The sequence below is a fragment of the Condylura cristata genome, unplaced genomic scaffold (genome assembly GCF_000260355.1).
Source record: "Condylura cristata isolate star-nosed mole 26May11 unplaced genomic scaffold, ConCri1.0 scaffold00015, whole genome shotgun sequence".
Lineage (NCBI taxonomy): Eukaryota > Metazoa > Chordata > Mammalia > Eulipotyphla > Talpidae > Condylura > Condylura cristata.
Window position 1 is genome coordinate 47,264,359 of NW_004567116.1, and position 23,898 is coordinate 47,288,256.

General features: G+C 41.8%; 1 protein-coding gene across 3 annotated transcripts in view; it reads right to left on the reverse strand.

Moving 5' to 3' along the window:
* The window catches only part of DLG2 (discs, large homolog 2 (Drosophila)), a 1,159,995-nt gene that overhangs the window by 976,353 nt on the left and 159,744 nt on the right, over positions 1–23,898 (reverse strand). For 2 of the 3 annotated variants that reach the window (XM_012725352.1, XM_012725350.1), the window contains exon 2: positions 1,574–1,735. In XM_012725352.1, the coding sequence (XP_012580806.1) occupies positions 1,574–1,735 (162 nt within the window). Of the gene's footprint in view, positions 1–1,573; positions 1,736–9,714; positions 9,754–23,898 lie in introns of those variants that run through there. The other variant, XM_012725354.1, reaches the window with a different exon arrangement.

Below are 23,898 nucleotides of genomic sequence, written 5' to 3' on the forward strand. Positions count from 1 at the left end.
TGCAATCCACTCTCCCAGTCATGTCCTTAATTTATGTTGCTCAGTACAACAGTGTGCTACTCAGTAACCATGAGAATTTTGTTGGCATAGATGAAAGGTTCCCCTAAGAAGCAAGACTAATTCTGACCCCAGTGCAGGATCAAAGATTCTTGAACTTAAAGTGGACCATTCACACAGTTTTGTTCACTCTTTTGCAGAAGAGCAATTCCCGTTCACAATCCCACTGCCAGGTCATCCTCCTGGTTTAGCCAATTTCAGGAATGGGAATTCCTGCTTCATGAAGGAGTCTACACCTTTTTGGTGGTGGCTTGAACTAGTTCTCACATTGATCCCAAACACATTCCTGCTGGTTATAACAGAGGTTTTAGGTTCTTCTGCCATGTCTCCCTTATGATAGGCCTTGAGGTATAAAAAGGTAAATTAATTGTTCACCGACCCTCCTTGTGTCTTCTCCAGGTTAAAAGTACCTATTTCTATCCGTCATTCAATAATTTTCAAAGTGATTCTGGAAAGAACAGTACACAGGAGTACCAGAGGCATAATAGTGTATGTATTTTTTTATATATTACAAAATACTTTCTGGAATTTGACAGTTATCCAAATGTTTTAGTTAACCGTTCATAGCTACAAAGAGCAATCCATTTTTATGTTACCAAGGTATTTAAAAGGTACCAAAATTTGGAAGTATATTAAGCATAACATAGACTTTTGGGATGATTTGAAAGGTATAATAATAACTAATAAGTAATTGATGAAATCATCTTTATACCTATGTCTTTTATTGTGGGACCTGAGTAGGTGCTGAACTGTACATTTTGCCTAACTAAATAAAATTTTAAAAATTACTAGTAATAATCATTGGTAGTGTATCTTTCTCTCATCTATCATTTCTATTTTCCTTTTTTAACTTAAATCAACATTTATTTGCTTTTATCTAAAGCACAAAAATCTCACAGCATCAGCTAAGAAGACAGGGTAAATTGCACCCAAGGAACACAAAAAGCCTTACTTTTATTTAATAGTCTCTTACTGTCAAGGTACCATTTATAAAGAAAAGTTTTTTAATTAAAGAACAAAGTAGAAAGTGTTGGAAAAGTATGACACCAAATGGAAGTGGAGATAAAAGAGAGGTGTTGATGAACCAGCTCACACATTTCCCTTTTTAGTATGGCCAGTAAGACAGTCCCTAGGTGTTATCTTATTACATCCACTCCCTTTGTTTTATCTTGCACCAGGAACAAAGATGGAGAAACAGCACTCGAACACTAAACCTTGATGCACTCATGAACTTTTAAAATAGGTGCCTAACTTATTCCCCCTTTCAGTTTTTCAACCTTGCCTCCTTCCTTTGCCTTTATTCACCAACTGGAAGGAATTTCTACACATGCAAACAACTGCAAGACCAGCTGCCCTGCACCAGAAATTTCAGGTCAGTTTCCAAACCACTGAAAGACTCTTTGGCAATTGGCAGCAATGAGTGTTCCTTATTAACTTCACTTAATGAGGCAGGCACGCATCTCCCGTAGCAATGCAGTCAACCACTGCTGCCAGCTTGAGGAAGAATCTGACTGACCTTCAGAGGTGAGATGTGAGACTGCAAGACGTATCCATGGACATTCTCTATCTGAGACAGATTCTTTTCTGATACATGCACGAGTTCAGGACCTCTTACTTCGTGGGTTAGTCGAGGTAAGGAATGATCATGTGGAGCATCCTCATCTTGATAGCGATACTTCTAGGAGAAAGGACAAGAAAGACAAAAAGCATCAGTGTTTGCAAAGGCTACAGTGATGAGCCTCACACACTCTCACGTTGTCTTACAGGATACATTGTGTTCATATTGTCGACGTCAACAAACCCACCTTGCTGCAAACACTTCTGGTGACTACTATGAGCCAGGTGAGATGCAAACAAAACTGATCCAACCACCAGTATTGACCAATGTTGATGGCTTGTCTTTGGTCTACTGATAGATAACCCCGTTTTTCAAAAGTTCTCAATATACACTTTGTTTGAACAAAAGACTTGCTTTTGCACCTGTTTACCAGAACCAAAATAAATTCAAAGAGGTGTTATGCTCCCATGGTAAAAGGCTAAAAGTGAAAATACATTCACTATTTGTTTTGCAGCAACAATTAAATAGGGTGTGAACCCCAAATGTAAAAGAGGAAGTGCTTGATAGAGGCTGTGTATTTATCATGTCATATGATTCCTGCTTTTCTATATGTTATTGGTATATGATATGATTTAGTAGCTGATGTTTAGAGTCTGGGAGTGATCAAAAACATTTCCATATAAATTAATGGTAATTGCTTCTCTTTATGACATTTTGACTTACAAAATAGTTCAGAGTAGCACTCTATTTCTGGATGTTAGGGGAAACTTATGTGCTATGAAGAGTGAAAATATACAATTTTTATACAATTTACCTGAGTAGGTGGGGAGATGCCCTATAAATCGCTAAAATTTCTAAGGATAAACAAGTGTTGATCAACACCACAAAACAGAATCAGGATATATCACATTCAGAAAACTTAATTTTGTTTTAGTGTATCAGAAAGGTTAAGTTCCCTTAGAAACGAGAGATAATTTTGCTGTGAACATCATCTGCATTGGGTTTAAAAGGAAGACAATCTTCTATTCTTCTTAGACCCCAGAACAAGGAGTGTTGATTTTGGTTAGTTGGATTCTGGGACTGAAAATTACAATTTTCAGGAATGATGTTTTCTAAAAGACAACTTCAACATCATGGCAAAGGGCCTGCCTATATTCAGATGATGCCCTGAAAGGAGTAATGTAATAATGTTTTCTTTCCCCTCTCACCATTCCCTCTTTATCACCTTCTTTCTTCATCTCTTTAACAGTAAGTGTACCCTCTGTTAAAGGTCATCCTCTGAGTCTTTCATGCAGATCTGAAGCAGCATTGAGGGTCTAAGGCACTGAGGAAGAAGGTCACACAAGGAATAAATGGTCTGAGGGAGGGTGGCCCTGGATCTGGGGTCTCCATCTTCAGCTCTGATTGCACCTGCATCTATCTCTTGGCCTTTCGCTGCTTCTCACCCATTTCCTTTGGGACTTTCCCAGTAAAGTGCCATTGTTTCAAGTCTGTTGCCCTCCTGAGAAAGGGAAAAGGGAAAATTCTATATTCTTCCCCCATCCTAACCAACAAATGTTGTTTGTCTTGCTTTGCTGTCCTTCCCTATGAATAGCAGAGTATTAGCAGCAGGGGTCACAGCAGCACCTTCTCTTTCAGGCTTAACCGTGAGGGCTCATCCCTTCTGAGCAGTTACTTTATCCTATCAGCTTACAAGCAACACATCTTCTTACAGAGTCTCACCTACTGAAGCCAGGGCCCCACAGTGTGGAGTGCAGGGCAAGATTGGCATTCCCCCACTGCTGCCTACACAGAGGGGCCATTGGAAAACTAGCTCATTTCACCATCCTGGCCAGGGACAGAGGTTGCTGACCCTGAGTGCCCAGAGGACTGCAAAGCTGAAGTGAGAGGCTGCTCTGGGGCAGAAGGCTCTGGGAAAGGTACAGGGCTTGATGCTGAGCCCAGAGCCTTTTTATATTGTTGCCTGGAGCCAAACTAAATGAACCAATCATGTTCATCAGCTCATAAGCTAATTTTGAGTGCCAGGTGGGCTGATTGGTTCTAAGACGGTCCAGTGAGTCACTTAGAGTTGAAAGTAGTTAAATCATGCAGATACCAAATAGGGCGGGGGCCCTGAAAGAGGTAGGAGCCGGCTTAGGACTCCCAGACTCCCATTTTGTATTTGGCTTCTGAAGAAAACAGAAGAAAAAAGAAGTATCCAGAAGCCAACCTCTGTAGAGAGAAGCTGACTTGTTTTGCATCGGCCAGGAGGCTGCACCTTTTGTTCCGCTGCTGCTGCCACCCTCTGAGGAGAGCACCATAGGCCCTGGGCCTGTGGGGCAACGAGCTGTTTGCTAGAGTTGTGCGCTAACAACAACAACTCACAGAAAGCTGTAACACTGGTGTTTTAACACTGCCGCTGCTAACTGCATGACTGGCACTACTGGCCAGGGCTGGCCGGCACTGCTAGCCAGTCACTTGCAATCTGTGTCCATGTCACTTTTGAGAGGTGCTAACACAGTGTATCTATTCATCTAGCACTACCTCCTGGTGCTGCCTCCTCTGCTGCTGTCTGTCCTTGTCTGCTGCTGCTCATCCTGACCTTCTGACTAAGGCTGTGAGTGCCTCAGGCTGTGGTGAGTTGCATCCTGGCCCATTGCTTGCCACCATCATTATGCTACAAACTACAGCTCTAGTTGGCAAGACAGCAGCATCCTGAACAAGTGACCTTTTTTTGGGACTTCCAGACACTGTGGACACTACCTAGGGTGAGAAAGCTGGCCACTAGTGACCTTAGAAACTCCTTGCATCCCCTGGTTGTTAAATAAACTCCATTGTTCCCTGAGTCTTAGTGGCCTTGCAATTGTGCACCCAGATGAAAATGCATAGACAGGGAATAGACAGGGACCTGTCCTCTAAAAAATAGCTCTTTGACTTGACAGAGCACACCGGTAGCCCTGTTTTTATATATATATCACATTCATTTTTGAAGTTTAAAATAATGACTTTTTGGACATCCACTGACAGTCAGACTCACAATTTCACAGTAATAAGAAGAATCCCCCAGGGCTGGTAATTCCATCTGTTGGCTACTCTTACTCAGAAGTTGATGATCAGCACTTTATATCTTCCAGGGAAGCACACTGTTCTGCAATGTTCCAAGCTTGACATTAATCTCAGAATAAAAAATATATATATAGCTAACAATCTTGATTGCAATTTGCAATCAATGATTCACATACACTTCTTCCAATATAACCTTTCGTGCTTATGATGCTCCATTTTACTTATGAGAAAAACCAACAACACTCAGAGAGGTAGCGATCCTGGCCAGAGCCCCCTAATGAATGGGCATCAGGGTTGGGACCCCGTGCAGATAATTAGGTCTGACTCCTCTTTCTGTTATCAGCCATCCCTCTTTCTTTTCCAGAAGGAGATGATGCCCATGTCTGATAACTGAATAGCAGATTGGTAGAAAAAAAAATGTTACTGAGAACATACAACAAAATGAGGTTTGAGTTTTCTGTGAACTGCAAAATAACATCCATCTGCTTTTCTTAACCTGTGAATAATTTGGGAGGTTAATCTTCCTGAGAAACATGGTGAGTTTAATATTCATTCTTGATTAGTAAGTGTTCACTGGGCGTGGAACAATGTCATACTTAGGCCCATTTTAATGTCCCTGGCTTTCAGCCCATCTGCCTCCGCACCTCCTCCCCTTCTTCAGTTCTCTATGGGCGGGCATTCCCATTTATGCAGTCACCCAGCCAGAAAAGCGAAAGTCAGACTCTATCCTCTTTCATCCCTTACCATCTGCCAACCTAATAGATCACTGAGTCTGCCTAATTTATATCGTCAGCAATGTTTCATTCTACTCCACCTTCACACCACCAACCCCTCAATGAAAACTATCCACATTCAAGTTCTCAGCTGCTCCTAGCTAGACCACAGCAGAAGCCTCTGCTGCTAGGATTGCCCCTGCCGTTCAGCCTCTGCACTGCAGCCAGGGGCTTTCAGGAAGGCTGATGGACAAAATCTTTTTAAATCCTCCAATTGCTCCCTTTGCTCAAATGACAAAAATCAAGCTACTTAGCTGCTGAAAACCATCCTGTAGTATATATTGGTATTATAATGACCCTAGTTGGTGGAAAGAGAGGGGGGCAGTTGAGACCAGACTAGGTTATCAACTAAAAAGGGTTCACCTTCTTCCCTGTTGAAGTTGGCATCCTAGGGCCCCCAAACCTAGAGAAAACAGCCACCAACACTACCACAGTTGACCTCTCAGCATTTCTGAAATCCTTTATCTCACATTCCCATATTAGGATTGTTTTATAAATATTAAAAAAATATTACTTCTGGTGTTTATTTAAATTTTAAAATACAATTATTAAATCTTCCATCTTAACCATTTTTAAGCCCACACTTCAGAAGTGTCAAGTACATTGACCTTATTGTGTAACCAATCTCCAGAATTTTTTATCTACGAAAAAGACACCCCTTATTTTCCTAGCCTTGATTCCCTGGCAACCATCTTTGTGTATATAAATTTAATAACTATAGACACCTGATCTCAAAATAGTGTTACAATATTGCCTTTTGGTGACTGGCCTATTTTTTTTTCTTGTTTTTAATTTTTTTTTTTTATAAAAGAAATGGGGTACAGGCCAGAGGTACAGTGGAGTGAGGATTCACCAGAGGCAGAGTAGGGAACAGAACAGGCAGATTGAAATACGCTGATGAGGGGAGGAACAGGCGTGACAGGAGAGGCTTGCGGTGGCAGATGTGGGTTAGATCCCTGGCTGGGGACTGAACTCAGCCTAGGCTGTGGTAGAGCAGAGACTCAGCCCTTAGTCTCAAAGAGGCCCGGACTGGCCTATTTCATTTAATGTAAATGAATACCCTTCCTTTCTAAGGCTGTGTATTAATCCACTGTATGCATGTGCTGCTTATTTTTTATCCATTCGTCTGTCAATGGATGTTTAGTTTGCTTCCATATTTTGTGATTGTGACTAACACTATGATGATGGAGGGTTTTTTTAAGCTTCTTGAAAGTCCTATTTGTGTCACTTAAAGATTCAGGGAATGTTTTCTTTCTGATGTAAAGATCCAAGGACATCAAAAGCAAATTATTTGCTATATTAAACAGACTATTTCGATCTCCTCAAGGGCATTCCTTCAGTAGGATCCAGTTGGTTTAGAGAAATATTTTATCCATTGCAATGTTTCACTGTATTGTTTGATAAATAACTACTGAGATACAAATAACTAAATTAATTGAATTTACATTTCAAATTAATTATTTTCATATAGTTAGGACCCATTTTAAATACTATCAGGTCTGAAACTACAAAACTGATTTTGATGCTCAGTTCATAGTTTATTAGTAGATTTGTATATTTTAACATTCACTGATCCCTTTGACTTCAAATTAGACACTACAAAACTGATTTTGATGCTCAGTTCATAGTTTATTGGTAGATTTGTATATTTTAACATTCACTGATCCCTTTGACTTCAAATTAGACATGACTCTTTTTAAGAAGTTTCATGAATTGCAATTCCAATATATTGTTGGTATTACCATAACTCCCTATTCCACCATGAAAATGTTGTGATGTTATATAGATATGTATGCTTTTGTACTTTTCCTTTGGATTGTAGCATTTTTTGAGAACTGGAACCATTTGTGTTGTGTTTATCTTTCGATCTCCAGTCCTTAGGCAAGGGCCTGGTGCATATATTTAATACATACTTGTTTGCATAAATATATGTGAGATAAGTGAACAATGAATGAAATGGATATAGTTACATAAGTTACACACGTTATGCTATTTTAGCTGCAGAATATAATCTTCCTCATTGTAAGATATTATGAAAACAGATTCAAGCATAAAAGCAACCGCATTATTTGCTTGACACAGATATTCAAGGACTATATAGATCCATAAAGTATTGCACACCTTTCTCCTTATTCTTTTCACTAATATGTGCTAAGAATATAAGCAAGATAAGAGCCAGCCACTTCTTGTTCTTGAGGAGACCATCAATTAGCATGTTGCATGTGTGCATTAAGTCACCACACAGTGTGAAAACAACATTAAGTGTAAACTGAATTCAGGGGGAGCAGAAATGCAAGACTCAGAGTCTTCCCAGTTTGAAACAGGTTCTAAATTAATAACATAAAGGGATAAGGGACAGGTCATAAAAGGGATGATGTTTTGCGAACAATGAGATCTTGAAGTAGTTGTAACAGCTGCTGTTGTCCCTTTCATCCATTCAAGGCCAACATTTGCATATTCGCTAGGAAGATTTTTCTGGGCAATTAAAGTCTTGGATGTGCCTGGGGGTTAGACTCTCAGAAAACCCTCAGCTGTCACACCTTAAAGTGAAACAAATTTTGAAATGTAAATGACAGTCCATAGCACCTGAAAGTCCATAGCAAACTGAAACCTGAAAGTGCAGGACACTGCACCTGGGCCTGGGTCCTTTCAGAACCCCTGGTGCTTGTCTTGCTCCCTCAGGCTTTCTCCTGGGGAATGCCCCCCATAAAACATGCACTAGCACTCCTCATTGCAGGTCACTTCTGGTGAACCAGATGCAGGATTTGTTTTTTTTCTTTTATCTATATAAAGAACTGGTTTATTAGAAAATGACATTAATGTAAAGGATACTTGCACAAGCAGGCAGGAAGAGCTGCCCTGAATGGGTCAGGTTTGTTGAGAGAGAGGCCTGCATGGTGGCCTTAAGGAAGCTGCCTCTGCTGAGGGAGGTCAGTGAGCTGAAACCCAGGCTTGGTTCAGTCTGGGCAGGCAGGAGGCTGCTGTCCTGCAGAGGGAGTGAGTGGGTGGAGAGAAGAACCGGTGGGCACAGGTGGGCCTTAGGCCTTCTGCCCGGATGCATCACTTGGATAGATCATCTGATAGGAGGTTGGGTCAGAACACAGGGTTAAAGGGCAGATTGGTATCTGGAAACCACACAAGGCAAGGACCTAAAGCATATTTTGTCAGCTGTCAGCCAAATATCCCCTTCTCTTTTTTATTCCTTCAAGTTTTTTTGCAAGTGATGACTAAGCAATATAAGAAGAGGAGAGAACTGCCATATTTAACTCAATGCCAAAATGCCAAAGGTATCATGCTGACATGGCACAGTAAAATCACTCTGCTCGGATTTGACATCGGCTAGACCAAAAACCTCATTTTGCAATTTGTTTAAAATCAATATTAGGCCCCTCCCTGGTGGCACAACAGGTTAGGTCACAGCACTGCAAGCCTGCAGCAGCCACTTCAGTGAGAGTTCGATCCCCACCAGGGAGGTGATCCACATGGCACAGCAGACCTTTCCTGTCTTGCCCACTGCTCCCCTCAGCAGTGTACTTTGTCCATCTGCTCCCCACTTTGTCTCTGGTGAGTCCTCTCACCACTCCTGCACCTCTGACCTGTACCCCATTTCTATGCATAAATAATCTTTAAAAATCAATATTAACACTGACACTAATGCTAATATTAGGAAGAATACTAATCCTGCCATTAATGTCAATACTAAAAAGTCAGAATAGTAGTTAGTGCCAGGAATCATGTTAAGTGCTTTCTATGCATTAGAAAATATTCTAAGAAATAGTTGCTACTCTTCTCTCCATCTAAGGCTGGGGTATTTAGGCACATTTTCCACATGTTTACATGATTGAGAATGGTAAACCAGAATTTTAGCACATGTTAGTCTCTGCTGGAACTACAGCATTTAAGTATTTGTCTAAGCTGGTTAGGACTCAGATATTCAGAGGCCAGTTTTACCTTCAGGAAATAATTCTTAGAAAGTCTTCAAGAAACATTTAATAAAGGGAGATTTGATAACTTTATGTTGGGGGCAGAAGGAGGGGCACCCAGGAGTCCCCAAACCTGCCTGCTCTAAATGGGCTCTGCCATACGGCACTTAAAAGGCAAAATGGACTCTTGTGCATAAAACCTCCACTTTGTCCCAAAGCAGGATGGCTGAGGCCCAAAAGCTTGCCACAAGTCTAAGGAACGAGGCAGAAGGGGGCAGGTATGTCTGGAAGGAAAGAGAAATCAAAACCTAAGTCAAGATACAGGCAGCCATTGTCAGCATCCCCACAAGTCTCTTACCCACATCTCTGTCTCTTTCAAGTTTCTCCTCACATGTCCCCCAAAACCCTGGTGAGAATCCAAGGCTGAGAGGACAGTGCCGCGCAGCTTTTTCTTCACATATCTCTGCTCCACATGCCTCCTCCAAATAGTCTCTTAGCAGTCCTTCCTTTTCTGTCTTTTAAAAATCTTACTGCTGCTCAGCTCCTCCCTTTCCTGGGTGGGACAGGAAAACTGGAACCGCCCCTTTCTATGGATATCACACTGTTACATAGTCTATAGTGTCACACCCTGATGTCAGAATCTGCTTTGGAGTTCTGGGCAATTCTGAGCCAGTTTCCATTCTAGGGTTTCAATATCAGGGTCTGACACCATTGTGGGCACTTTGGAGGTTTTCTGTATTGTCTTTAAAGGAAGCTCTTGTTTTGAAATCTATTTTTATTTCTTCTTTTCAATTTGGCCTACCTCCATGATGAAAGAACTTTTGTAAATAGGTGATGGAGTTCTTTTCCAACTCAAATAAGAGTAGAAGTAAAAGAAGTGTTGGAGGCAGGGAAGACAGATGTCTTAACCCACCACAGGCCCCATTTGGGTGCAGAGACTCAGTGCATATTGTATGGCGCCCGTGTGAGGTGGCACCATCCTGAGGTGACCAGTATCCGAGCTCAGGAGTGGGCACTGTGAAGCTATCAGCAGCCACTGCAGCATGAGTTGGATCCCTGGCCAGAGCAGCTGACCCACATGGCACAACAGACCTCTCCTATCTCTCCTGCTGCTCCCTTCAGAACTATATTTCAGTACATCTGCCTATTGTGCTCCCCACTGCTTCCCATCATTTCTGGTGAATCTTCTCAGTTCTGGCACCTCTGTCCTACACCCAGTTTTTCACACACACACACACTATATATATATATATAAATTTAAAAATAATAAAAAACATAAGACATTGGAATTATTTAAAAAAAAAAAGCCTGACATTTAGGAAATGCTCACAACAGAAGCATCACATTGTGTCTATTAACTCTATTAATAAATAATGTCCTCTTCATCAATCTTCATGAACAGTCATTGGGACTACTGCACGCTGTGGGCACTATCTAGGGTGAGCTACCTGCCCACCTGTGACCAGAGAAGCTCTGTTTTCCTCATCTACTGTTTGCTAAATAAACCCCATTGTTATTCTCCAAGCCTGAGTGGCCTTGCAATCTAGGGCACAGGTGATGACCCACAGTGACGGGTCCCCCATCTTGACATTGTCCTTAGGCACTCATGCTAACCCTGGGTTGCTCCCTAACCCACAGGATTTTAGTGTACTCTGTATTTGGGTACTCATAGCAATGCTTTTACATTTAATTTTGGTGATGATTTGCATATTTACCTTCCCTATTGGACTGAATCTTCCATGGGTCATGGGCCAGGGACTCTGCCTGTCTAGGCATGATATAGTTAGTAGGTTCTTAATGAATGGTCACTGAATAAATAAGTAGTCTTTAGCCAAAGAAAGGTTCAAAATCTATCACTCAAATTGTTAATAAAAGTGACTGGAAACTCACTGATTTTCGATCAATCCCAGACCTTCCCCAAGAGCAACTGCCCTTCAGAAAATTAAATGACTCACATCAGCAATACAGCTGGTGCAGAGGACACACGGAAAGAGGAATTTTTCAAGGGCCTGAGCAGGATGTAAGTAACAGGACTGATGTCAGAGATGAAAAGCTCTCCCAGGTGCTCCATTTGAATTTTTTCAAACAAATCTCACAAATGAAAGGAAATAGTTTCCTGATTTTTGCCACAAGGAACAGGACAAGCCAGGATGTTAATTAAATTACAAATCAGCTGTCTGCTTGCAGCTGACAGAGCTTTGTCAGATATTTTAAACCCTCTGTAATTACCTACAAAGGAAGACCTCCAGGAAGGACACTTTCATGAATATTTAATGGATCTTAAGATCCTTTTAAAAGAACTGATTATTTAAATATCCGTCAGAGAATTTAGTTTAGCTCAGTGCTTCCCTCTACTGTCTAACTGAAGGTACTGGAAATATATGCTACATGGACAGGAAAAGCAAGCTTTCTCCCCTTTCTACTTCAGACCTAGGACACAGGGCATGTCAGGCTTCTGAAAAATTAAGCACCCCTTAAGTTCTTTGAGTAAATCAGAATGAGACCACAGCCTCGTGATGCTGGGAAATTATGAAAGTGGAATTGTAAATTGAACTTGTGTAACAGTGTTAGGGAGGTACTGTTTCCTCACCTCCACTAAAATGCAGCCTGCTTAGTCTTGCTACTGGTACCTATGGGATGGGCTGAGAGGCCAGGAAAGCTATTCAACATGGAAGGCGGGTGGGCTAACAAAGACAGAGCTCTTGCTTCTGTGCCAGACTTGCACCCTGGTAGTGCTAGGAAGAGGCATGGAGAAGACACCCGAGGGAGACACACAGGTGAGAGACTGACTGTGGCAGCCCTTATCTTCATGTGGTATCTCCTCTCTAAGTACAGCTTTCTGGAACCTGCTTCACAAATCTGTCCTATGGCACCCACCAGAAGGCACCTTGAACAGTGGCATGTTTCAGGCCTCCACCACCCGTCTTCAGGCAGAGCCTGCTTTCCTGGGCATTACTCATAAGGGGTAGGTAATCTTGGTTGATTTATTGGGAAAAACCTCTCCTCCCTCTTGTGCATACTGATTTTTTCACACTGAATCTCCTTTGTCTTTGTGTAGCAGATAATAGGGCCCCATTTCAGAGTGTGCAAAGTTTGGGGATTCCTGGGTACCCCTTGGTTGCACCTTAACAACAGCTCATACACCCAAGTTGCTATTTACAAGTTACAAAGCACATTCAGAAGTATTGTCTTAAGTAATTCTCACAAAAATTAGAAAAAGAAAGTACTGTCATTCTGATTTCCAAATGAGAAACAGAATCAGAGTCTCTGAAGTGTTAAACAAATGGCACATCTGGCTTTCCATCTACCAGTCAGTGAGTCCAACAGGACACCTGATATAGCAGAAAGTACATGAATTCTGACATTAAAAACATGGGACCAGGGGCCCTCCCTGGTGGCGCAGCGGGTTAAAGCACAGCACTAAAAATCAAAAGCTACTTCAGCATGAGTTTGAAACACCCCTGCCCCGGAGGTGACCACATGGTGTGGCAGACCTCTCCTGACCCACCCGCTGCTCCCCTCAGCAGTGTACTTCGTTGATCTGCCTGTTCTGCTCCCCACTCTGTCTCTGGTGAAGCCTCTCACCCTCCGCATCTCTGGCCTGTACCAGTTCTGTATGATAAATAAATAAATCTTAAAAAAACAAACAAAAAAAAAAACTTGGGCTCAAATGTTGGTAATGACAAGCAGGGAGATATATCTTAACTTGCCGGATATCTCTGAACTGTAGTGATTGAAGTAATAAACCAGGAATGATAGTATCTACTTCATAGAAACATGAGATGAGTGAATGAGAAACTACATTCCTGGTGCATTGTAGGGGCATGAACAATGCTAATGCTCCTCTTTCTTGAACTTTATTTTTTTTTAATTTTTTAGAAGATTTATTTATTTATGCATACAAGAACTGCGATACAGGCCAGAGGTACAGGGGTGAGAAGATTCACCAGAGACAGAGTGGATAGCAGAACAGGCAGATGTACTGAAATACACCACTGAGGGGAGCAGCAGGTGAGATCGGAGAGGGCTGCTAGGCCATGTGGGTCAACTCCCTGGCCAGGATTGAACTCTTGTTGCAGTAGCTGGTGAGAGCTTGATAGTGCTGAGATTTTAACCCCTGTGCCACCAGGGAAGCCCACCTAGTATAAAATAACTCCTATTTCACATTGTAGGTACAAAGAGAGAGAAAAAGAAAGGATAGGGTGTTTCCAGTGATATAAGCTAAATTACCCACCCCTTGCTAATAAACGACCTAACAGGGTTAACCAGATGCAGGACCACTAAGGCCTGAAGTCTTGACACAAGTCTAAGGCATCTTCTGGTGGGGAAAAGCAGAGAGGGGATGAAAGGAGCTAGACAATGGTGGGACGAAAGGATCAAACTCAAAGTACAAATTAAGGTGAATGTCTTCCATGGCCTGCCTCCCCCAGGTCTCTCATCCACAAGTCTCACATGTCTCTACATGGTTCTCCTACACATCCCTGGTGCAAATCCAATGTCAAGGAACATGCAGGCCCTTCTTCTTCACATGTCTCCCTGAGCCCACCTGCTCTCTGTTGGCTGCGGCCACATGTGGTTGTTCAGGTCTGTAGCCGGGCTCCCAGTAGCTGGTCCAGGGTGCTGCGTGCAAGTGGGGGAGAGACGGAGAGACCACAGTACCTGCCCCTTCTGTGGAGACGTCTCTGTTAAATGCTTCCTGCACACCCAGGATTGCCTAGGTGTCTTTTATGGTGCTTACATGACTAACACCCTTAGCTGCTGCTTCTTTTTTTTTTTTTTTTCTTTTAGCATGTATGGGGGGATTGTTAAAACACTTTTATTCCTTTTATTCACTTTTTTTTTTTTGTTAGCATGTATGAGTCTACTTTTGGGGGGATTGTTAAGACACTTTTATTTACTATTACACCACCTGCAACAAATTTCTGCCTGGACCAGCAGGCGCTCAATAAATGTTTTAGAACTGAATTACACATGAGAAGATACAAGCTCTTTGGACTCTTAGACATCATGCCCGCACTGCCCAGAAGCAGCATGCACCCTAAAAATCTATCTGGACTCTACAACAGATGTAGTTATTGACTGTGGACTATAAGAGTTTTAGTAATGGAATGAAAACTGCTCTTAGAGTATTGCACGTAATGAAGCAGGATTACTTTGGGGGTTTACATCTGGTGGCAATTATTCAAGTTTCCAGTCAGAGGCTGGAAGAAATGTTGGCTGGTGGCTTCCTGGAACAAGGAGTTGGAGAGGGGGAAAAGTGGTAGCATACAAAAGTGGGAAGGAGAGATTTCCCTCCTTTGCCCTACTCTGCTGGTACTGAGTGAAAGCCACCAGGGAAGCACAAGACACAAATAACAGGTTTCCAGGCATTCTTACAAGACTCCCTAAACCCTAGGCCAGCAGTTGGACACTGAGCTGTGTGCCAGTCTCAATAAGGTTGCATAGTAAAATACTAATGTGTACACAAGGACGGGAAGAAGTCTGGTGGATACATGCAAATGTAGACAATGGTTGTCTCTGGGTGAATAATAATCTCATTCTGTAAGCTACATGTATTACTTGGAAAATGAAAGTAATTAGAAAATAGAACATGTAAGACTTGATCAAGCATTTGCTTTCTTGAAGGCGAATGTCTTCAGTGAGCTCTAAGTAAGTTTTCTAGTGAAGACAGATCACCAGCCTAGGAAACGTGTATCCAAGTTCAGTTCAGTTAATTTTGAGAGCTGGCTACAGGATGCAAGGGGGATTTTTAGCTGACAAGTGAAAGAGGAGGGACTTGGGAAGGAATCTGCTGGGGAGTTTGAAGTCAAAGTGCTTTGTTGCCAAGAAATGAAAGCAATGATTTGGGAACAAACTCAGCAATTAGTCTGTCCATTTGAAGCATAACTTTAAATACTGTCTGAGCAATTTTTGAGGGATAATTGCCATGGGATTCAACCAAAGGCAGTAGAATCTGTGGGCAGTCACTGTCTGACTCAATCTGCCAGCTGTGCAGCTGCTACACAGTTTCTGGAAGTACAAGTCACTCACTGCCGAGGCCAGTGCATGTTCTGTTCAGCACTCCTGGTGCCCAGAAAAAAGTGGAATGTTTATTTCAGCAGAACGAGTAGTCAAATGACGCAAATTCCCTACACCTCAATTTCCTGAATTTAAATTCTGCTCCTGACACAAATCATCAATCCAACTTCAGGCAAGTACAGAAACTCTGAATCACAGATTTCTCATTTGTAAAATTGGGTTAATAACACGTATAACAGCATTGAGGTGGGGAAATGTCTTGGCATAAGTCCTCTCTCCTAAGAAATGATTGGGAAATATAAGCCACTTCCTATTCCTGTGTTAGTATCAAGCGCTCAAGTATTCCCATAGGGTCACACTGTACCCCACTTCCTCCCCTACCCCTCCAGAATTACCACCATTACAGTGACCTGATATCCTCCGGTATTGCAAGCATCATCACATCACTGATGTTGTGATGTCCAGTACAATCCTCTGAAAGAGGCAGTCTCTTGACTAATATCACTGCTGTAAGATTCAATCTCAATTTCTGTATGTGAGGTCATCTTACCCTCTTCACCCATCTTTCATTCTTGACTCTTGGCTTCTTCTGCCTGTGCTTATTTGTTAACAAGGAAACAATCTCAGACACAAGTCCTGAAATCGCCCTGCTTCTCACTCGAGCTACACTTTTGGCTCATTTGAGCTTCTGAATCTCAGACCTGTCTGAAGAACTGACATCCATTAAGCCTTTTATCCATACATAGTTGTCCAGAACCAGCCCTCTTACCCACCCGAAACTAGAACAACTCCTGGACCCCTTCCTGGTGGCTGTGTGCCTGCTCGTGTATTTCCTGGACACTCGTTGGCATTTTCTTCCTCTGTGACACTAGAGAGAGCAAACCCCCATCCTAATGAGAAGCACCATCATCCATACATTCAAAAAAATATTTCAAGCTCACTTTGAACCCATCAATAAATTTTAAGTGCTAAGAATATAGCATTTTAAGTGCTAAGAATAAGAATATGGTAGTTATAAAAAAGGTAAATATTGGCCCTCCCTGGTGGCGCAGTGGGTTAAAGCACAGCACTAAGAAGCTAAAGCCACTTCCACATGAATTCAATTCCTGCCTGCCCCGGAGGTGACCACATGGCGTGGCAGACCTCTCCTGACCCGCCCGCTGCTCCCCTCAGCAGTGTACTTCGTCGATCTGCCTGTTCTGTTCCCCACCCTGTCTCTGGTGAATCCTCTCACCGCCCCTGAGCCTCTGGCCTTTACCCCAGTTCTGTATGCACAAATAAATAAATAAATCTTTAAAAAAAAAAGGTAAATATTTATATCTTCAGAACTTAAATTCCAGTTGCATTAGGCAATATAGCTCTATGCCTGCATTTTTTTTTTTCTCCCCTCAACATGCTTCCATAACCCAGCAGCAAGCACAAGGAGGTGTCTTCTTCCTGGGAAGATGCCGGGTTGCCCAGGGGGCAGCCACTCTACATCATCTCTGGAGGTGGCTAAAGGATGTGCTCCATGGAGCTATTTCGGTCCAGCATGTAGTGATCAGTAGGCATAGGATATGGAGGTTCAAGACAGGTGTGGCCTTGACTCTGGCCAATCAAAGAGGATTATTTGACAATTGAATACTGTCATAAATATATTTATGTTTTGGGACCTCCCAGGTAGTGCGGCAATGTGAAGCTATCCATAGCCACTTCAGTTCTATCCCCTGCCCTGGAGGTGACCCACATGGCGTAGCAGACCTCTCCTGTCTTGCCCACTGCTCCCCCCAGCAGTGTACTTCCTCAATCTGCCTGTTCTGCTCCCCACTCTGTCTTTAGTAAATCCTCTCACCATCCCTCTGGCCTGTGCCCCCAGTTCTGTGTGCATAAATAAATAAATCTTAAAAAAAATTATTCCTTAAAATACAGTCAAATTTATAATCAATGTTTGGTTGTGGTCATTTAAATAATCTACAAATATCTTTGGGGAAGATCTTCCCCATGATTTTTAATGGAAGGCATTTTCACACTTAATCTAGATACTTGAATATTCAGTTGAATGTTTAATTATATGTGTGATCTAAATATGCTAATCTGAACTCATTATGATGTTAAGTTAGAAGCCTTAAATCAAGAAAACTTGTAAAGTTTTCTCATTTTCATGGCCTGGTCACCTTTCAGATGAGTACCTGTAATGGCACAGGCATTTATGAGGATTATTCTATATAATCTTTATAACACACCTATGAATTAGTTACTATTTCATGTCCGTCATTTTAAAAGTGCAAAATTATAGGCAGAGAGAAAATGAGTGCTTTTTCCATAAAACTAGTGGAAAAGCTCACCATCCTCTTAGTCCTCACCTTTACTGCCCACGTTCCTGTCTCTCAGGGGCTGTGCATTTCTTGTCTCTGACTCAAGATTTTCTTTTGAGTATGGTAGAGACTTTGCTTCTTTTTTATAAGAGTTATTTAATGTGGCCCTCCCTGGTGGCACAGCGGGTTAAAGCACAGCACTGAGAAGCTAACGCCACTTCTGCATGAGTTTGATTCTCGCCTGCCCGGGAGGAGACCACATGGCGTGGCAGACCTCTCCTGACCCACCCGCTGCTGCCCTCAGCATTGTACTTAGTCAATATGCCTGTTCTGCTCCCCACTCTGTCTCTGGTGAAGCCTCTCGCCACCCCTGCACCTCTGGCCTGTACCCCAGTTCTGTATGCATAAATAAACAAGTATAAAAAAAGAGTTATTTAATGCATACAAGAACTAGGATACAAGGCAGAGGTGTAGGGGGAGGGGAGAAGAGCATTCATCAGAAACAAAGTGGGGGATAGAACAGGCAGATGTACTGAGATACACTTCTGAAGGGAGCAGCGGGCAGGTCAGGAGAAGTCTGCTGCACCATGTGGGTCACCTCCCTGGCTGGGGATTGAACTCGAGCTGCAATGGCTGTTATAGCTTCATAGTACTGTAATTTAATCTGTTGTACCACCAGGGAGGACCCAAGACTGATCCTTTTGATTTCAAAGCAAGTCTATGAGCAATAAAGATGGTGTATATATACAAACTGAGGTACTAATAATTATAAAAATAAATGAAATTTTGCTACCTGTAACAACATGGATGTAATTTGAAGGGATTGTTCCAAGTGAAATAAACTAGAAGGAGAAAATCAAATACTGAATTATGTCACTTATATCATAACTGAAACAAAGGTAACAAAAAACAATCTTTAGGATTTGGACTGTTACTGAAGTTGTATTTGGGAAGAGAGTTTGAAGCAGACAGTGGGAGGAGCGTAGTGGACTGTGGTGGAGGGGGACCATGCCTTGGCGGTAGATGTGGCAACATGCACTTGAAAATATAAACCTTTACTCTTAAAACATCCAGTGTTGTAACCCACTATTCTATCAACGAAAAAAGCCCAGACCTGCAAGCTTTCCTTCTTCCTTACTGGGCCACAGAATACAATTGAGACAAATATAAATAGAAATAACCTAGTTAACCATACTGTGATTTCCCTGGTCACCCAACTACAGAGCTACCCAGATGAAGATGATTCTTCAGTGACTTTCCCCTCTCATGACTTTCTGAGTAGGAGAAGTTGGCAGAACATGACACAAGAGCAGAGTCAAGACCCAGATCTTTGATTTCACATTACAGTGAGAGTTCCATAGTATAGCTACAGCTGTAGTATCTATCACAGTGACCCACTGGCACACAGGAAGGGTTTAGCACATTTTCCAAGTGAACAAGTCTAAAGCAAGCTTAATGGATTTTTCTTCCGCAGGGACTTATTCTTTTCTTTTTGTTCCTCCTCATTACCTGCTGCTCCTTATCTCTTCTCCCCAGAATACAGCTTTGCCTCCTACTTTACTTCCCAACCAGATTTCTTCCCTCCCTGACCCCAACACACCAACCTTCCTTTACTCACCTCCCATCTTTTCCCACTCTATTCCCCACAAATGAGGATCCCCACATTCTGAATCATTGTGATTTAAAGTAAGAATATCATCACAGGGACTTGCTTCCTCTTTGATGCTGTTTGTCATTTCTTTATCTACATGGCTCAGCTAAGATGACAACTCTTCCAGAACTCTCCTTGAGGGGTCTTTCCCTGCCATCTTGCCCCAACCCTCAGATAGGGATTCTAGGACTTAAAGCCACCAGTGCAGACAGAGAATGCTTTCTGCCATTTTACTTTTTTTTACCTTTATGGACTTGATCTCTGAATGCAAAAACTGAATATTTTTATTACTGTAGCATCTACGTCACGTATTTTTTAGGTCTTGAAAAAATGTTAAATGAATGATAGCCACCTAGTAGTTTATTTATCTGCATTTCCTCTATAGCCAATTTGTTCAACATATCACCACTAAATGCAACTTCAAATACAACTTTGCTTGTACCTAAAATCTCTTGAAATTCACTATTGCTCCAGAAGTGACATTTTGTCAAGGTCTTCATGTCACTCCCAATCTCTCTCTCCAGACCTACTTCTTTCTGTGCTTCTTTAATCTTTTAACCCCCATTCAAACTAGACAAGTAACTTTTTTTTTTTCCTGAAATTCCCCTTATCTTTTCTATCTTCTGGTCTCATGTTCTTCCTTCTGCTTCCTCCTTTAATTGTAGGGAGAACCATTTGTTCTTTTTAATTTTTTGAGACTGTTAAAATGTAACTGTTTCCATAGTCTCCCCTAATATTTCCCAAACCAATACAATCTCTATCTTCAATTTGTACTGCTTTTACAAATAAATATTCCATCACTGAGTTGGTAGCTTTTTCATCGACCTCTCATTTCACTAGTATTTCCAATAAGTTATTGGAACAATGTAATAGACTCTAGTAATATTGAGAGACACAAAACACAGTCCCTCTTTGTCACTCCCTGTTCAGTAGCTGAGACTAACAAATTAAATCAATCTAAAATATTGACAAGACACATCCTTGATTTCAGAGCTACTAGATATTAAAAAGTGCACCTTAGGATTGATAAAATAACATATTAATATATAGCGAACACAGGCTCTCATAGAGGTGCACTTAACTTAATTTGGGGGAGGGGCATAAGAGCAGGATGTCCTGGAGAGTAAGACACCTCTTAATTCTCTTATAGAGAGAGAGAAAAAAAAAATAATATACAGAAGTAGTAAGGCAATTGGCAAAGGAAAAGTAGGCTCAAAGTCAGGTAAGAGTGATAATGGAGCACAGATACCTCATTTAAGTTATTTATTTTATTTAATTTATGTATTAAAGAGTTGGGGTATAGGCCAGAGGCACAGGGGGTTGAAGAATTCACCAGAGACAGAGTGGGGAACAGAATAGGTAGATCTACTAAAATACACTGCTGAAGGGAGCAGCAGGTAAGACAGAAGAGGTCTGTCGGGCCATGTAAGTCAGCTTCCTGGCCAGAGATCACACTCAAGCCATAGTGGTGATAGCGCTGAGACTTAACCTTAAGGCTACCAGGGAGGTCCCCACCTCTCTTAAATTCATAAAGTGCTTGAAGTCAGGTTCTTAAATATGTTTCCTTCACAGAATTTGGGTCCAGACTTTTAAATAGTTGTGTTATATTGAAATTGCAGTTATTGTAGACCACAGGATAATAATAAAGGGATGTCAGCATTTTCATACTACAACATGAATAAGCTCGTCACCCTCTCCTTAACATTCACAACATAGAGCTAACATTGAACAACAAAGAATAAAATGCTTGTGGTAAATTGTCAATTCAGAAAATCTGAAATATAATTGATAAACTTGTTTTCCACAAGACCATAGTCAAGTGATTAGATTGTTGTAATGCTTAGACTTGGACTTTCACAAACCAGTAACTTCGCAAGGCTAATGGAGGTCATCTAGTATGTATTCCCCAAGCATCACATGAAGAGCTGTAAAAGCTAGCAGCAACTTTGACCTCTGTGATCTTCGCTCAGCCCACAAATCACGGTTGCATTTCCTGTTTTCTGTTTCATTTTCTTTCTATCTTTTGTAAAAGTTTTACCTGGTTATAAAGAGTTAAAATCATGTGGAAATTTCTCAAACATGACACTCTTACCCAAAAATACTTTCCCCCTTCCTAATTTGGATTCACCACTGAGCACAGAATGATCTGTGGGTTTATTTGGGGCACTAATGGCTGTGATTTGACAGTGGAAAAGACAGACTATACTCCTATTCCTCTGGAGTTTCTGTCCTATCAATGGTGACAGACAAAACACAATTACAAAGTAAACTGAAATAATACCAGATTCTCAACTAAGTAGAAGGTGCTCCCAGAGATCACAAAAGAGAAACTAAGTCAATGGATACGGTAAAATGATGAAGTAGGACAGCAGATGTGTCTCATCCTAAAGCAGAGAGAGTGCCCATGGAAACAGTGGGGTGGGCAGAATTCCACACAAAAGGACGAATATCCCAAAAGTCTCCAAGATGGGAACAAACTTAGGGAACTGAGACTTTCCTTCAGAGGGAGTAGAATGAAATATAAGTCAGCAAGGGTAACCTGGGGGCAAGTCACACACAGTTGTTAGGTATAGCATCTACTCCTGAGGAAAATGAATGAATGATCAAAGGAGTTCAACAGCAAAGTGATGTGGCCTTATTTATAGTTTGAAAAACCACTCTTGTGCTATTGGTGAAATTAAAAAATGGCCCTCCCTGGTGGTGCAGCGGGTTAAAGCATTGCACTGAGAAGCTAAAGCCACTTCCGTATGAGTTCGATTCCCGCCTGCCCAGGAGGTGACCACATGGTGCGGCAGACCTCTCCTGACCCGCCCACTGCTCCCCTCAGCAGTGTACTTCCTCGATCTGCCTGTTCTGCTCCTGCTCTGTCTCTGGTGAAGCCTTTCACCGCCCCTGAGCCTCTGGCCTGTACCCCAGTTCTGTATGCACAAATAAATAAATCTTAAAAAAAAATGGCACAACTACTTTGGAAAACTATTATGGAGGTTCCATAAATATTTAAAAATAGAACTTCCACATGATCCATCAATCTTACTTCTGGGTATATACTAACCTAAGAGGTGGAAGCAATCCAAATATTCATACTGGGCCTCCATGGTGGTGCAGGGGTTGAAGACAGTGCTATAAAGCTACTGCCCGCCACTGCAGTGTGAGTTGGATCCCCCAGCCTGCAGGGAGCCGACTCACATGGTGCAGCAGACCTCTCCTGTCTCTCCTGCTGCTGCCCTCAGTGTATTTCAGTAGATCTGTCTGTTCTGTTCCCCATTCTCTCTGGTGAATCCTCTCACCTCACCACCACCACCCCACACACACCTCCGGCTTACACCCCAGTTTTTGTATTCATAAGTAAATAAACCTTAGGAAACAAACAAAAAACAAATCCCCAACACTGGTTGACTATATATCAGCCATCCTTAAAAAAGAAGGAAATTCTGTCACAGGACATACATGAGGGCATAAGCAAGTTATAAAAAAGCACTGCATGGTTTCACTTACATGTCTCTAGTAATCAAATTCACAGAAACAGAAAATAGAGTGGTGGTTGCCAGGGGATGGAGAGAGGGAGAAAGGGAAATTGTTGTTGAAACTCTCTAATGGATAGAGAGTTTCAGATTTACAAGATGAGAACTTTGTGGAGGTCTGGTGCACAAGTCCAATATACTGAACACTGCTAAACTGTACACTAAGAAATGGTTAAGATTGCAAATTACTTGGCCTGTGCTTTTTACTACAAAACTCTGGCTGCAGTGGAGGGTGAATTAGAGAGGGAGGCTCTCTGAGGACTGAGCTGGTGCCTGAAACAGGCACATAGCAGAGACTTCTCAGCATGAGCCCTGCCCAGGACTCTCCACAGCCAGCAAGCATCCAAGGTAACCCTGCCTGCAGACTGACTCCCACATTTTACTTCCCTAAACATTCCAGTTGCCTATGTAGTCATTCCTTCAACTCCCAACATCTTTCTTCTGAAGAGAAGTAACACAAAATAACTTTATAATAGTTGATGGCAAAATCTGTTCTCACTAGGACACTTTGGGAGGAAAGAGGAAAGTCCACAGGTGGCAGGTGGGATTTAATAAACTGTAAGTAATTTACCTCATATTTTATTCTCTTTCCTAAGTACATTTGGGTTAATTTTATCGAATTTTCTTACTAGAGTAACAAAACTATCATGCTGCTATTCAAATATCATTGTATATACTTGCTGGCATATGCCTACAAGTGAAATTTCTGAACCCTATGATAACCATTTTCTACTTTATTAGATAACCAAGCTGTCCCTAGTGATTGACTCCATCATCGGAAATAAATCTATTTACAGCGTGCCAGCGACATGTAACAAATGGGATAGTTTCACATTCTCAACAAAACCTGGAATTAAAAAAAGAAAAGAAGAAGAAGAAGAGAGAAAGAAAACAACACTTCTAACCTGGCTAGACATCAGATCTCCTTATTCAACTGAATCAACCAAATTTATGGTTGCTTGGTAGGTGAGAGGAAAAATAAAGGAACAAAAGATCAGTCTCACATATTTTTTACTTTTGTGCAGGACCCACCTGAAGCCACAAGGTGGCAAGCTAAG